This window comes from Notolabrus celidotus, chromosome 4 (assembly GCF_009762535.1).
Source record: "Notolabrus celidotus isolate fNotCel1 chromosome 4, fNotCel1.pri, whole genome shotgun sequence".
Classification (NCBI taxonomy): Eukaryota; Metazoa; Chordata; class Actinopteri; order Labriformes; family Labridae; genus Notolabrus; species Notolabrus celidotus.
This window is the reverse complement of record NC_048275.1, coordinates 19,857,639-19,871,545: the sequence shown is the minus strand read 5'-3', so window position 1 is coordinate 19,871,545 and position 13,907 is coordinate 19,857,639. Positions and strand designations below refer to the sequence as shown.

The window sequence follows — 13,907 nt, the reverse complement described above, 5'->3', positions numbered from 1 at the left end:
CAGGGCCGGCCCGTGGCATAGGCAGTATAGGCAAATGCTAGGGGCGCCGGCCATACATGGGGGGCGCTGCTAAATGAGTGAGGAAGAAAATGTGAAGATAATAGGAAAAACAATATTGTTTTATCTAATTTAATTTTGGGTTAAATCGCAGAATGCCAGTAAACATTTAAAAGCTCGTGATTCACTTTTGGTTTTTAAAAATAATGGTATGCAAATCAGTTTTTGAAGTCTTTAAGTGTTCATGATTTACTTGTTTTTGTTTTGTTGTTGTTTTTCTTTACACTTTGGAAGCTGTTAGCTTAATTAGATAGAAAATGTAGGCTAGGCTTAAATAAGAATGTTGCTTCTGCCTTTTCAGTCATCACTTAATACATTACTGTTGCTTTGTTTAAAGTGTCTGCACTGTGAAAATGATTGTGTTATATAATGACTGAATAAATTCTACTACTATCACATTATGCATTTTGAAATTGTAAAATTATTTTCCTGCTAGATATCAGTGTTATTACCATTTTATTAATCTTCTTTTAGCGTTCATTTTTATTTTAAAATAAAGGAAACTTGTAAAACATAAAGCTGTATGTCAGGTGTCTTTAAGTGATTCAAGATTCAAGATTCAAAGGTTTTTTTATTGTCAATTTTCACTACATATGCGAAGACACACAGGACAATCAAGATGCTGTTTCTCTCTTCCAACTCTTAAGTAGCAAAACATTTAAATATAAAATACAATACAATTATAATAACATACAGTTAAAAAAAGCCTATGTACACAGAGCATTTAGTGCAGTGCCGTGACAGTTTAATAATGGAAATGGTAAATAGATAATAGTGCAAATGATATTAAGGTGCAGACAGTATTAAAGATAAGTAAATGTACATGTGATGTGATTGTTGGAGTTGGTGATAATACAAGGGGCACCAGTTAAAATCTTGCCTCGGGCACCAAGTCGGTTAGGACCGGCTCTGCATAATATCATAATGTAAACGCCCACTTCTGCAAATCCAGTTTTTGTAATAGGTTATTTTTTAACTCACAGAGTTACTCATCTAGTGAATAGAGGATCTTTGTTACTACAGCTAGGCTTCCCTCTCTCCTCCCACTCCCTCTCCTCCGTCTCTCTCCTCCCACTCCCTGCTTCTCTCTCTGTGAGCTCGAGCCTCTCTTCCCCCCTCTCATTGCCTTCACGAGCTCTCCTCCTGAAACCTGCGCGAGGCGGCCACTGAAGCGCGAGCCGATTCCCCCCTTCTCCCCTCGTCATTTCAGTCAACATGGCTACAATTGTAACCTCGACCAGATTCACAGACGAGTACCAGCTGTACGAGGAGCTCGGAAAGTAAGCGACCGTTTGCGCTACTGCTGCTCTTGTTGCATTGAGTATGTGTATGTGTGTATGTGTGTGTGTGTGTTTGCACGTTTTCTTCTCTGCTGCTGCTGCTGCTGCCATTGTGCGCGTTGACTTCAGTGTTGACAGGGCACGAGAGGGGCTGTCAAAAACCCAGGGAAGGGTATTAGGAGACACCTTAGCAACAATAAGCTGCAGGCAGGTTCATGTTAGCACCACACAGGCTTCTATTTAATCCTCGAATGCGTGTTTAAAGGTGTACTGCACCATTACTGACTCTCTTTGTAACAGCAAAGGTGAGAAACATCCGCGTTTAGGAGCAACTTGTTTGTCAATTTATCTGCAGGTTGCCTGGTGGCATCCTCGCGCTCCTCTTTAATCATTCAGCGCTGTTTTTGTGCATTTCTGAGCAGACTGCAGAGCTACTGTATATATCAAGTCACGAGCATCAAAAATGAAGACCAGGTTTTGCTGCAAAAAAAAACAAAACACTGCACATTTTTGACACGCGCTTTAGTACGGCATTCAGGATTAAAACACGAGAGGATGCATAGGTTTTACAGCGTATATCCTGGCCACAAAGCCACTTTGTAACATCTAATCTCTGCGTGTGGCTAATAAAGCTGCTCCGCCTACCAACACAGCCGACAGCATGAGGTTAAAGGAGCAATCTGTGCAATAATACCAGCAGGCAACGAGGACACAGTTGAATTGTACATGATTTTCTCCTGCTGCTGCATGAAATTAGATTTTAAAAAATAAATAAAATGATATCGTGATAGCTTCCTTTTCATACAGGAGATGCTGACAGCTATAAATAGTGTTGTAAGAATATTAGTTGAATTCCTATCACTTAAGTACTCTAAAAGTTTTCTTCAACGCTTGATTCAGTCATCAGAGACTCTAGCTCAGGGGCGTCAAACTAATTTCAGTTCAGGGGCCACATACAGCCCGAGTTGATCTGAAGTGGGCTGGACCAGCAAAATCCTAACATAATAACCTATAGAGAAGGACAACTCCAAATGTTTCCCTTTGTTTTAGTGCAAAAAAGTACAAGTACATTCTGAAAATGTTCACATTAATGAACTATATTTTTACAAAAACAGCTGTTGTATTTTTTGCCATGATGAGTCTCATAGTGGGCCGAATATTTTACTCTTTAAGCTATGAAACCCGCTGCGAACACACCAAACACACAGGTTCCCCATTCATCTGACACAGTGTCTAATGTTTACTGCAAAACAACAGATAGATTATAATAATGAAGAAGGTAAAGTTAACTATTTTGGACCCCTCAGCTCCAGCAGGAACAGTCTGCTTGCTGGACAGTGTTGTATGCAGGGGTGTAGTGTTAAGGCTGATTTATACTTCTGCGTCTCCCCTACGCAGCAGGGGCTGACGCGGACATGAGCCCCACATACTTGTGCTTCGGTGTGTCCGTGTCGCGCAGCAATTCTCCGCCGAAACGCCTGAGGGCAGTGCGGTCTCTCTGATAGCCGGCCGCCTGCTTCCGGTCCCGCTACGATCTCTGTTTACTTTTCCACAGAGATTCAGAGCGTGTTATGTTTATCTACAGCTGATACATGTTGCTGTTTATCATACAGACATGATTACATGAAGAATAGAGAGGAGGAGATGAAATACACGGCTGATGTGCGGCCGATGTCCAGGATCCCGGAAGTGTTGTAAATGCGTTAAAGACAAAGCCGCCGAGCGGACCGAGCTTGCGGTCCGCGTCGGCTCTACGGGGAGTTACATTTTGGAGGAGGTGCACGTCAGCTACGTGCGTAGGCCACGGCGTAGGTACGGGAGCTACGCGGACCCCCGGCGTAGGGTACGCCGTTGATTCAACGCAGAAGTATAAATCAGCCTTTAGTGTTAATAGTTAGTGGATCATCTTATAGTGCTCTAAAAAGTCTTTATGAATCTCAACTGGATTATGCAAACAGCAAGTAATTTTTCCCTTTGCAAAGTCGTTCCACAGGCCGCATGTTTGACACCCCTGCTCTAGCTCCTTTTACACAGTGACTTCAAAACGGGACTAATTCAGCTCTGTGATGCCGTATTGTCTTTGTAAAAGCTAAGGAGGTTGAATGAGATGGCAAAGCTGTTCTGCAGCTGACTGAAGAGGTTGTAACAGAGACACAGCATCATTGCAAATGATGAATCGAGCATTAACTGAAACTCTCTGAACTTATTACACTTGGAGCCTTCCGTTGTATTCTGAGGGACAGACAGCGTGAGAGCACTGAACAGTGCCTGTGTTTCAAACCTTAAATTATTGTTTGTGGTTTTGTCACAGCCTCCACACCTCTTATTCATATACAGTGGTCAGCTAACCATGTTCTCTGGAGGAGGGGTTGAACTTCTAACATGAAAATAATGGAAATTTAGAACGCTATGTAGGGCTGGGCGATAAAACGATATCGTATATATATGTATATTTAAACCTGTAATTACACCCCCCAACTACTGGAAAAGCTAGTGGCAAGCGGCAACCTCCAGTCTGAAACTATGAAGCCCATGCGGTAGTGTTATAAACTGCAGTTCATCGAGAATCCGCTTGAGGTTGGCTGCAGAAACGTGACAGTTCAGAAGATATTAAGATTACGAGTTTTTGCCCAAATAAGCACATGACTGACTTGACTCCCGGTCGAGAACACATTGCTGTTGGCTAAGAGGCTCACACTCCGCCTCTTTACGTCACACTATGCATGGTTGAGTTCCACATTTCCAATATGGCTGCCGCCATCGATTGGCTTCAAAACAGCGCTCAGGAACAGATAGGTGATGTCACGGATACTACATCCATATTTTATACAGTCTATGGTTCCCACCAAACATTAAACAGAAGAAGAAGTCGGCATGGAACAGCCAATCGTGTCGCAAGGTGAGAGGTAGGCGGGGCTTAAAGACGTTTGGAGCGGAATGTAAACAGCTGAAACGAGCGACAGCGACAACGAAGAAAACGCAAAACCTCAGCTCAGCAGCTCAAAGCGAAGGGAAAACATGCTCAACAAGAAAGGCCACTAAACCTCATTAGTTAGGATATTTTGGCTATTTACTAGACTACTAAATCCCAGATACAAGGTAACAAACTGTCTGGTATCTTCAACTTTCACTCAGGAGAAAAAAATCTGCCTTTAAAATGATATGAATGAATGATTTGATATTTACTGTGAAAATTATCGATGTCGACTCATATGAAAAATGTTAACGTGATAACATCTTTTTCAATATCGCCCAGCTCTAACGCTAGGAGTCTTCATGTGGTATCACCATCAACGAGTAACATGATGTGCTCCACTTTGTTTACTGACACAGCATGTCCTGTGACCATTGCACAAACGTGGACACTGAAACGGTATCCTGCAGCCTCAAGCCCTACCCACATTTCTTCTTGTGAGCTAATGATGAGCGCTCTCCCTCCTCTGTCAAACACTCGCACAGAGGACCTCTTCTCACATCTCATACTCAGAATATCAGACAGTATTAATTATGCATGTGACTCCCTTCCTCTTTCTTGAGTTCAATGTGATTAATGCATGCCCTTTTTGTGTCAAGCGCAAAGGTTATTCACTTTGTCCTTTAACACACACACACACACACACACACACACACACACACACACACACACACACACACACACACACACACACACACACACACACACACAGTTTTGTTGTGTTATTTAAGACATGTCTCTGATCTGTCATCTCAATTATTATTTTCTTCTCCAGGGGTGCCTTTTCAGTCGTCCGCCGCTGTGTCAAGAAGTCCACCGGCCAGGAGTATGCTGCCAAAATTATTAACACAAAAAAGCTCTCAGCCAGAGGTAAGTGCAGCTCATACTCCTTTGTGTAGCTCAGCATTTACAGTCAGTGAGAATCATGAATGTATGGTAACTGCTGCTCAGACAAATCAGCAGCAGTTTTGTTGCTTCATTTCTTGAACAGCAGGAGTGTAGGTGCTTTGTCCATTCCTTGTCAGTGCAGATTCCTAAAGAGTCGGAGGTCTGCTCAGTGATCTTTGGCAGTTGTGTGTGCAACCATGTTTGGTTTGTTATGGTTACTGTTGGTCTTGTACGTGCGCCAGCTTGACCCTTTAGCCCAAAATACTCTCAATGCTGACAGTAGCTTGAAGCATGAGATAAAGGAAAGTTCTGTTTTTTTTTTCTTTAGACCAGCGTTAGTTCTGGTTATGACAACATGACCCTAAGTAAGTAAATATGTGGAATCGAAGGATGACGCAGTAGTGCTGGAATACTGCAAAAAAAGCTAGAAACATGGATAGTGAGAAACAAAGCCTGAGGTGAGACAAATTTGGAAAGGGACTTCCTGGATGAACTTTGACCCACTGTTCGTACTGTAGATGTGAAACATGCAGTTTTCTGTACCAAACAAGCAGGAACCTCCGAACCCTGCGAGAATTGGAGTCAATGCGGAAGTGTTAAAAACTGCAGTTTCTCAGGTGTCAGCTTGAGGCTGGCTCAAGAAGTACGGAAACCACATACTACTGTTGTAGTCAAGACCACATTAACCGAGACCAGAGTGCCCCGAAACCAAGACAAGACCAAGACATTTAGGGATCGAGACCGAGTCAAGACCAAGACCAAGGCAAATGTAGTCTGGATAACTCATTTCTCAATCGGCGCACACTGTACGGGGGGTGAATTTTTTCATAACGCTGCAATTTCGAAGGTATTGAGATTATGAGATTTCCATTATGACAGGCGGAAGCACTGTAGCTGTTGGCTAGGAGGCTCAAAGTCTGCTTCTTTACCTTAAACTAGCTCAAGCCTTTAGGTTGACTTCAGCATTTCCAATATGGCTCCCGCCTACAATCAGCTTCAAAACAGCACTTCAGAAACAGATGGATGACGTCACGGAGACTACATCCATATTTTATACAGTCTATGGTACCAAATTAAAAAAGGACTACCTTATACATGGATGACATTAACTTTTGTTAAGCATTCTTATGCAACAAGGAATTATTAGCAGTGATGTCACTTTTAAAACAATCACATGGAGTTGGTTTTAAAGCAGAGCTTTGCGATATGGCTTGGAATCATAGACTGTATAAATAATGGACATAGTAGTAGACGTCACCCATCTGTTCCTGTGTGGAACTCAACAGGCATAGTGAGATGCAAAGGGGCGGAGTTTGAGCCTCCTTGAGCCTCCTAGCCAACAGCTATATGTTCCCTGTCCAGGAGTCAAGTCAGTCATGTCCTTATTTGGGCAAAAACTTGTAATCTTAATATCTTCTGAACCGCTGCATTAGAAAAAAATTCATCCCCCGTACAGTGTGTGCTGATAGAGAAATTAGTTACGTAGAGCCAAACCGTTTTTTTGAACCAGGCTGTAAACATATTTATTAATGCTGCAAAGATTGTCTTTTTTGAATTGGTATCTATGTGGTTTCAGGTGTTTCTGCAGCCAGCCTCAAGCGGGTTCTCGATGTATTGCAGTCTATAACACTTCCGCATGGGCTTCATAGTTTGAGACCGGAGGTTGCCGCTTGCTTGGAATTTATATCTCTTTAACAGATGGTCATATTTCTGAATTAAACAGTGTTGTTTATATTCAGTAGTTGTTTCTATTGAAAAAAATATAAACTTTCATGCAAAAAGTGTGTACGGATGTCTGCTAATGCATAGCGCTCCATTTATACATACACATGTGATTTAAGAAACACAGTCGATAGCGGTAGTCATAACTCGCACTGCATAAATTGTTGTCTGATCATATGTTTAGACTGGCCTCTTGTTGTAACTGTGCTGTCCTCAAATCTCACTCGTTATCACTTTGTTGAAAACAGTATCATCGCAACTTTAAACCCAAACCCAAGTCAATAAGTCACAAGTGTCTACCTACATCACCGTGGTTAGTTCAGGATTGAGAAGTTTGCGTTGTCTGCCAGCCTGTGTGTGCGTGAGTGTGAGTGAATGCAGCAGGACAACACATGTTGAAACACCACCTGTGCTTCAGTATTTGCAGTGGGTTTATTGTTGCTGTCATTAATCAGCCTGTTACACTGTCTGGTGTGTCATAGCACTCCTTCTGCCATGTATCTCAATCCAAGCATCTTTTGTCTGTTGATTATTTTGGTTTGGTGTTTGCACATGATTTCCATGGATCTGTCACAGTTTCTCTTCTCGTCTGTGTGTGCGTGAACAAGTTGCAGACTGTGTGTGCGCCTGTTTGTGTGTGTGTGTGTGTGTGTGTGTGTGTGCGCTGAGTGTTTGTCTGAGTAAGCGTCAGAGCCGGGCCACCACAGGGTTGAGTGATGATATGAGCTGCAGATCAGGGCCAATTCTGGACTGATTGGGCTGCTCTTTTCCCAGAGGGGACGCAGGCTGAATTGCTCTGTCTCGCTCCCTGCCTCTCTGTCTGTCTCAAACACCCCCACCCAAGTCATTTTCCCTCCATTTTAAGTAGTTTTCTTCCTTCCTCTCCTTCTGTTCGCTGTAAACAAAGGATTGATTAGAGGAGAGATCTTAAAAACCCCTCTCACCAGGCATTTTGATCTAGTGTGTGTCTGTGTGTGTCTGTCTTGGCTGTGGTCTGGAGCTTGTAACCCGGCAACAGCAGGGGTGAAACTCTTCATCCCATAGGCTGTCTGGCAGAGAGATCATGTTGTGTATGTGTGTGTGTGTGTGTGTGTGTGTGTGTGTGTGTGAGTATGAGTGTGTGTGTCTCTTTCTGAATCGTGCACTTTTCTCACTTTTCTCACTTGCACAGTTGCTCACATTTTTTTCTCACCTACGCACTGAACATTTCTCACACTAAATGTGTACACGGCCTGTCTGTCTACAGTTTCTCATTGTGAAACACACACACATCAGTCTGTCCTCCACTGCGCAATGTCCTTAATCACAGCTGATACATGCCGGTGCTGCCAGTTTGTGTCTTTTACCGACACAAGAAGCATGTTCACTCGGTCTCAACTCCAAACACTCAGTATGTCTTACCAAGTGAAAAAAGATGAACACAGTCTTTCAATGATATTTCTTTTTATTAACAGCTTCAGCATCTCTTCTCTTTTGATGCTTTTCTTCTTTAGGCCATTACAATGTTCTTAATGAAGACAACTGAAATGAGCTGTCGGACAATCACACAGGTTTTAAACATCTGCAGGCTCGCCCAGGGGATTTCAAGTAGAAAACAAAGACAAAGCAACCTTCCATTGTAAACATTCAACACAGCTCATGGTTCAACTGCAAGCATTTTCTAACTTTTGTAAATACACAGTTTTCATTTTATATTTCTTTTGGATAAATGCATGAAAAAACATATTTTCATCCTCATCCACTTTGATCATGCATTTCACCCTTTTTTTGTGTGGACATTTTTTATTCAGCTTCACATACCATATATAAATACATATCTCAGTTGTTGAAACACGGTGAATTTTTTACAGGAATTATTTACAGTTCGGCAAACATAAAATAAAAAAAATTAAAAATTATTACAACATCTTCAACCACATAAAGAGGAGAATTTTTTTTTTTTTTTCATTTTTTTAAAATTATATTTTCGGCCTTTTTGCCTTTATTTGATAGGAAAGCTGAAGAGAGACAGGAAATGTGGGGAGTAGAGAGTGGGGAAGGACATGCAGGAAATGGTCGACAGGCCGGGAATCGAACCGGCGACCCCTGCGACGAGGACTGTATCCTCTGTACGTGGGGCGCCTAGAACACTAGGCCACCAGCGCAGCAACTATTTAAAATTAGAGGGGAAAAATTGCTTCTTCAAAGCAGGCGTCAGATACATTTGTCCGTTAACACATAAGCATTCGTTAACCTATCACATACTTCTCAATGAATGTATTTACTGACATAACCAAAATTAACCAAAAGAAATATACATAAGCAAACTGAGATCATATAAACCAGTCTCTTATCCTGTCGGTAGTGTAAGGTATATACTGACAGGAGCCCATAGAACCTCGAACAAGTCCAATTTCAGATGGAATTTCGCTGTTATTTTTTGCATCAGGTAAACTTTTTTAATCCTTTCTCTGGACTTGGTTAACATTTTTCTTGCTACCAGAAGAAGGAAGTGTAGTAACTGGGCTTTACCTTTATCGGCTGCACCATCCGGTATTAAACCTATGATGAAAAGTGATGCTGTAAGAGGTAGGTTTACCCCTAGGATGGCTCGTTTTTCTGTTTGAATCCCTTCCCAAAATGGTTTCAGTTTGGGACAGTCCCAAGCATTTCACCCTTTTGATGAGGCCTCGAAACACGGACCATATATTCTCACCATTTGGCCAATCACATGAAGCCCTGCTGTCATGCTATTAAGAGCACTGCAGCAGACTGCTTTACACCTGCAAGTGAACAAATGTACACACACACACACACACACACACACAATGCAGATGAAGAGTCTTTTCCTGCTGCGTGGGTCAAATCCTGAACATACTGTAAATCTTTTAGGTGGTTTGATGTCGGGGAAACTTTGGAGTACTTATGAGGTGCGCGTGGTTGTGTGTGTGCTTGTGCGTGGGCGGGATTAAGCCCTATTCTCTCTGTGGCTCAGGGAGGGCACATTGGCTGGTGGTGAGGTCAGCGATTACGGCTGGGTCGTGTGGCGTCACATGCATGCGCACAGCCGCTTGAGCGGAAACTGACACACACGCACACACACGTACGCATGCACGCACACACACGCGCACACACACACGGACTGTCACTTTAACTGACATTCACACAGATGCATGCTATGAAGACTGCAGTACAATACATAAATGTTATTTTAAATTGTATAACCAAGAGTCAAACTATTGTTCTGGATTGATACAGTATATGAAAGAAAGGGCAGATTTTGTACTTTGGATTAAATTAAATTGGATACATGATGGTACTGATCATACACCAGACCAAGAAATTACATGTTGATAAATCACCAAAGTGGCATAACAACTGATTGACTGAGTTATCGTCATATAACAATTTGGACTAGGGATGTACATTTCAAGTATTTTCCGTGATCGATCATTGGAAATGTTAACAATCAATTATCGATTAATTGTTTTCCATGTCAAAAACAATGCCAAATACGTTTTTCCCCTGAATCAAATTTTCCTTCACGACACAATGTATATAACTGACAGTATTGAATATCTACGGATCATATTGAGGTGTTCAAAACATTAAACATGCTGAATATCAACGTGAGGAGCAGGCTCATAATCTCCGCGGACATACAGTCAGAAAAGTGAAAGCTCAGACTTCAACACGTGGATTTACTGCAACAAAGGAACTGAACAGAAACATATTTCAGACTCACAGTGTCCAGTTTTCTGTCTACTCGTTCTTATTGACAAAAATAAGCATGTGAACGCGGTCGGGTGTCAGCCGGGAGCGCAACCGGGTCATAATCTGTCCGGCAGCTGAGGAAAAAAAGCGCTCGTGAATACCTGTCACTCAGCTGCAGCCCCAGCTGAGCATCTCCGCTGTGCGCAACATCTTCAGTCAGCTGAATCACATCGAAACATGCTTTAAACTTAAAACACCTCCCTGACAGCAGAACCAAATATAAGACCACATGATGTTTGTTCAACATGATATAAAATCAAAACAAAAAATGTTTTCAAGTAAGTTCTTAACAATCAATTAATCGATAGTCAATAGTTGTTAATTGTGAGCATCCCTAATTTGGACACAGGCTCATACCCTCTTTCTGATAACGAGTGAGAAGATTGACGCTTCTCTTATATCTGCCCTTCAAATTAAAGGCTTCAGACAGTTAGCTTAGCGTAGCATTAAGACTGGACACAGGGGGAAACAGCTAGCCTGGAGCTACTAAGTCTGCCTTCCAAAGTTTAAAACCTCCTCGATCAACATGACATTTATTGTTTGCTTTCTCTACATAAAAAAAACAATATATAAAAGTAAGAACTCCCGATTGTGGCGGGGGGTCATTTCTCGGTCAGATCAGCTACTTCCCTAAGTCCCTAGTGGTTGCCTGGCAACAGTTTGTAGCTAATAACCAGCCCATTACATAAACCCTTAAAATCAGCATATTTCTTGTTCTATATTTTAAATACCTCCTACAGACATACAGACTCTACTGGTCTACTGGACTATAGTACCGAAGGTCCCTGACTCTGTTATTTTGTGTTTAATAAGTGAGTCTTGCATCATTTTACAGAAGTTGATAATGACAGTCATGGTTAGCTTGAGGCAGCCGTCACTACCTGATAAAAACGGTGGGAAGCAGAAGTCAAGAAGGGAAGTTTGCCTTTTTAGCTTCACTTGATTTGGTGGTGGAGAGCTCTTACAGACGTTTGTGCACCCTCTGATATAAAGAGCAGATAAAGTGTTCTGCTTTCTGGAGCTTTTATGATGAGACATGACTTCTGTTCATCTCATGATGTGGAAGCTTGATTCTACTTTGTACCAAGATAAAGAACGAGAAGTCAGTGGCTTAATGCTAAGAATTCAATAAAAGGAAGTTTGGGTAGATATTTTCATATCTCTTTTCTTACATTAGGTTCATGCAGAGCTTCATCTAAAAATACAAAAAAAGAAAACCTTGCATATCTACATGGTTATAAACACGTCAGCATTTGCTTTTGCTATCTCAGCTTTCCATTTATGGAGCTCAGCGTCATCATCTTCTTTTACTGCATCTACTGATGTGAATATACTGTATGTTACGGTAAATGAAACGAAAAGTAACCTCTCACAACGACACTCAGAGATCACCCAATGTGACTTTTGCTTTGTCCGACTTACAACTTGAAGCTGATGAACAGTGCATTTTATATTACCTTTCATTAATTCAACTGGTTTCATCTTTTATTTTCTGCTGTAGGTATTCATGTGGAGCGGTGTCTCTCAGTTTTCAAGCAAAAATGCCCCAAACTTTTTGCTGCCACGTTCTCAAACAGGACTTTTTGCTGCCTTTCTCAGCAGCTGATTAAAGATCAGTTAATTAAATTCAGGCACAGTTTGAATGTAGGTCACCCATGATTTGGTAGCACACAGAGCCCAATACAGTCACCCATTCAGGGTCAAAATATTGGACTTCCAGCAACTTAAAAGTGAGTCAAATGTCTGCTTGGACTGAAATGTAAGCTGTTTGCATGTAGCCCTGTGAAAGCTATATTGATATATATAAAATATTTATAAATAAGTGTATATAAATAAGAGCACCTCTGTTATGTCAAAAGTGCATCAAACAGTCTGCTAAAAATGTGGCTGAAATACTTTCTGTTAAGTCTTCGCCTCCAAAAAAAACCAAACTGGAAGATGTGATCTATTTTGCAGTGTTTAATGTTATTTTTAGCTCCAATTATGTGTCACGAATTGTGAGTATTTTTACACTTTTATTAGGTAAGGCCTTGTGATGTCAGGGAAAGGCAGAAGGAGAGGGAGGGAGGAGAGGCTGGCGGCATTCGTCCCACTGTTGAATTATTGAGGTGCAAGGCTGCTTGGCTCTCACTGAACATGGACAAGAGCTGAGGAGTGGACCATCACACTTCTGTCTTCTTGAGATTTTTTTTCACGAGTTTCATTTTTCCCTTTACTATTTTCTCTTGATTTTTTTGTCTGTCTCCTCATTTTTTTTCTCTCCCTCAATCTTTGTCTTAATATTCATCCCTCACTCTCGTCTGCAACGCTGCCACATCTTAGGCCGTGCAGGCAGACGATGTGTGTCTGTGTGTGTCTGTGTGTGTCTGTGGTTTTCAGGCTTTCGGTGGGCTTCTAGTGCACTCGCTGGAGGCTGATTGACGGAGGGCGGATAAACGTAGCAGCGCTGCGCAGTGAATGTTTAATGGGACCAACTGTGAATATTTGATGAGAGAGAGGGAGTCATATGTGGAAAAGAGAACGATGTAGATATGGAAAGCGAGTGAGATGGTCAGGATTATGTGCTCCAAAACAGAAATAGTGCATCGTTACACATGCATCATGTAAGTCTTCCTCCTTACTTTCAGAGGCTTTGGGAGAAACAGTACTTAGGTGATGTGTGTGTGTGTGTTGTGTGTTTATGTGTCTTGAGGTTCCGTGTGTTTTTTACTCCTTTCATACTCACACTGCCCTCTTTTTCTCTCTTAGTCTGCTCATCATTATACCCCCTGTCCGAAACATATGGCATCATGCAGGAGCCAACGAGAATTAAATTTTCATTTACAAACTAGTGCCATATAATTCATATCAAGGGGATTGATTAATCACAAGAAAGTCACTTGACAAGCCAGTACCTAATAAGTGTAAGTGTTTGACAGAATGGCAACAGTACAGCCACTACAAATATTGCTTTCATCAATTATTCCAAACTATGTTCCTTTGGTGTATAAGATCTCAGAAAAGAAACAATGCTCGTTTCTGCTGCTCCAGCTTCTGAACACCATTTTCTACATAACATATATGCAAAATACTCCCTTCATCCTACAGCTCTCCCCTCTCAATAAGTCTGTCAAAAGCATACATGAGTACTTCATACTACTTTGAAGGTGTTTCTTCTAGGGATGCACAATATTATCGGCACATTATCAGTATCGGCTGATATTGGCTTTAAAATTAACTATCGAATATCCGCC

General features: G+C 41.6%; 1 protein-coding gene across 8 annotated transcripts in view; it reads left to right on the top strand.

Moving 5' to 3' along the window:
* Positions 1–1,128: 1,128 nt before the first annotated feature.
* The window catches only part of LOC117811598 (calcium/calmodulin-dependent protein kinase type II subunit gamma), an 88,793-nt gene continuing 76,014 nt past the window's right edge, over positions 1,129–13,907 (top strand). For all 8 annotated transcript variants that reach the window (XM_034681976.1, XM_034681971.1, XM_034681975.1 and 5 more), the window contains exons 1-2: positions 1,129–1,337; positions 5,087–5,181. In XM_034681976.1, coding sequence (XP_034537867.1) covers positions 1,273–1,337; positions 5,087–5,181 — 160 coding nt within the window. In that variant the 5' untranslated portion in view covers positions 1,129–1,272. The remainder of the gene's footprint in view (positions 1,338–5,086; positions 5,182–13,907) is intronic.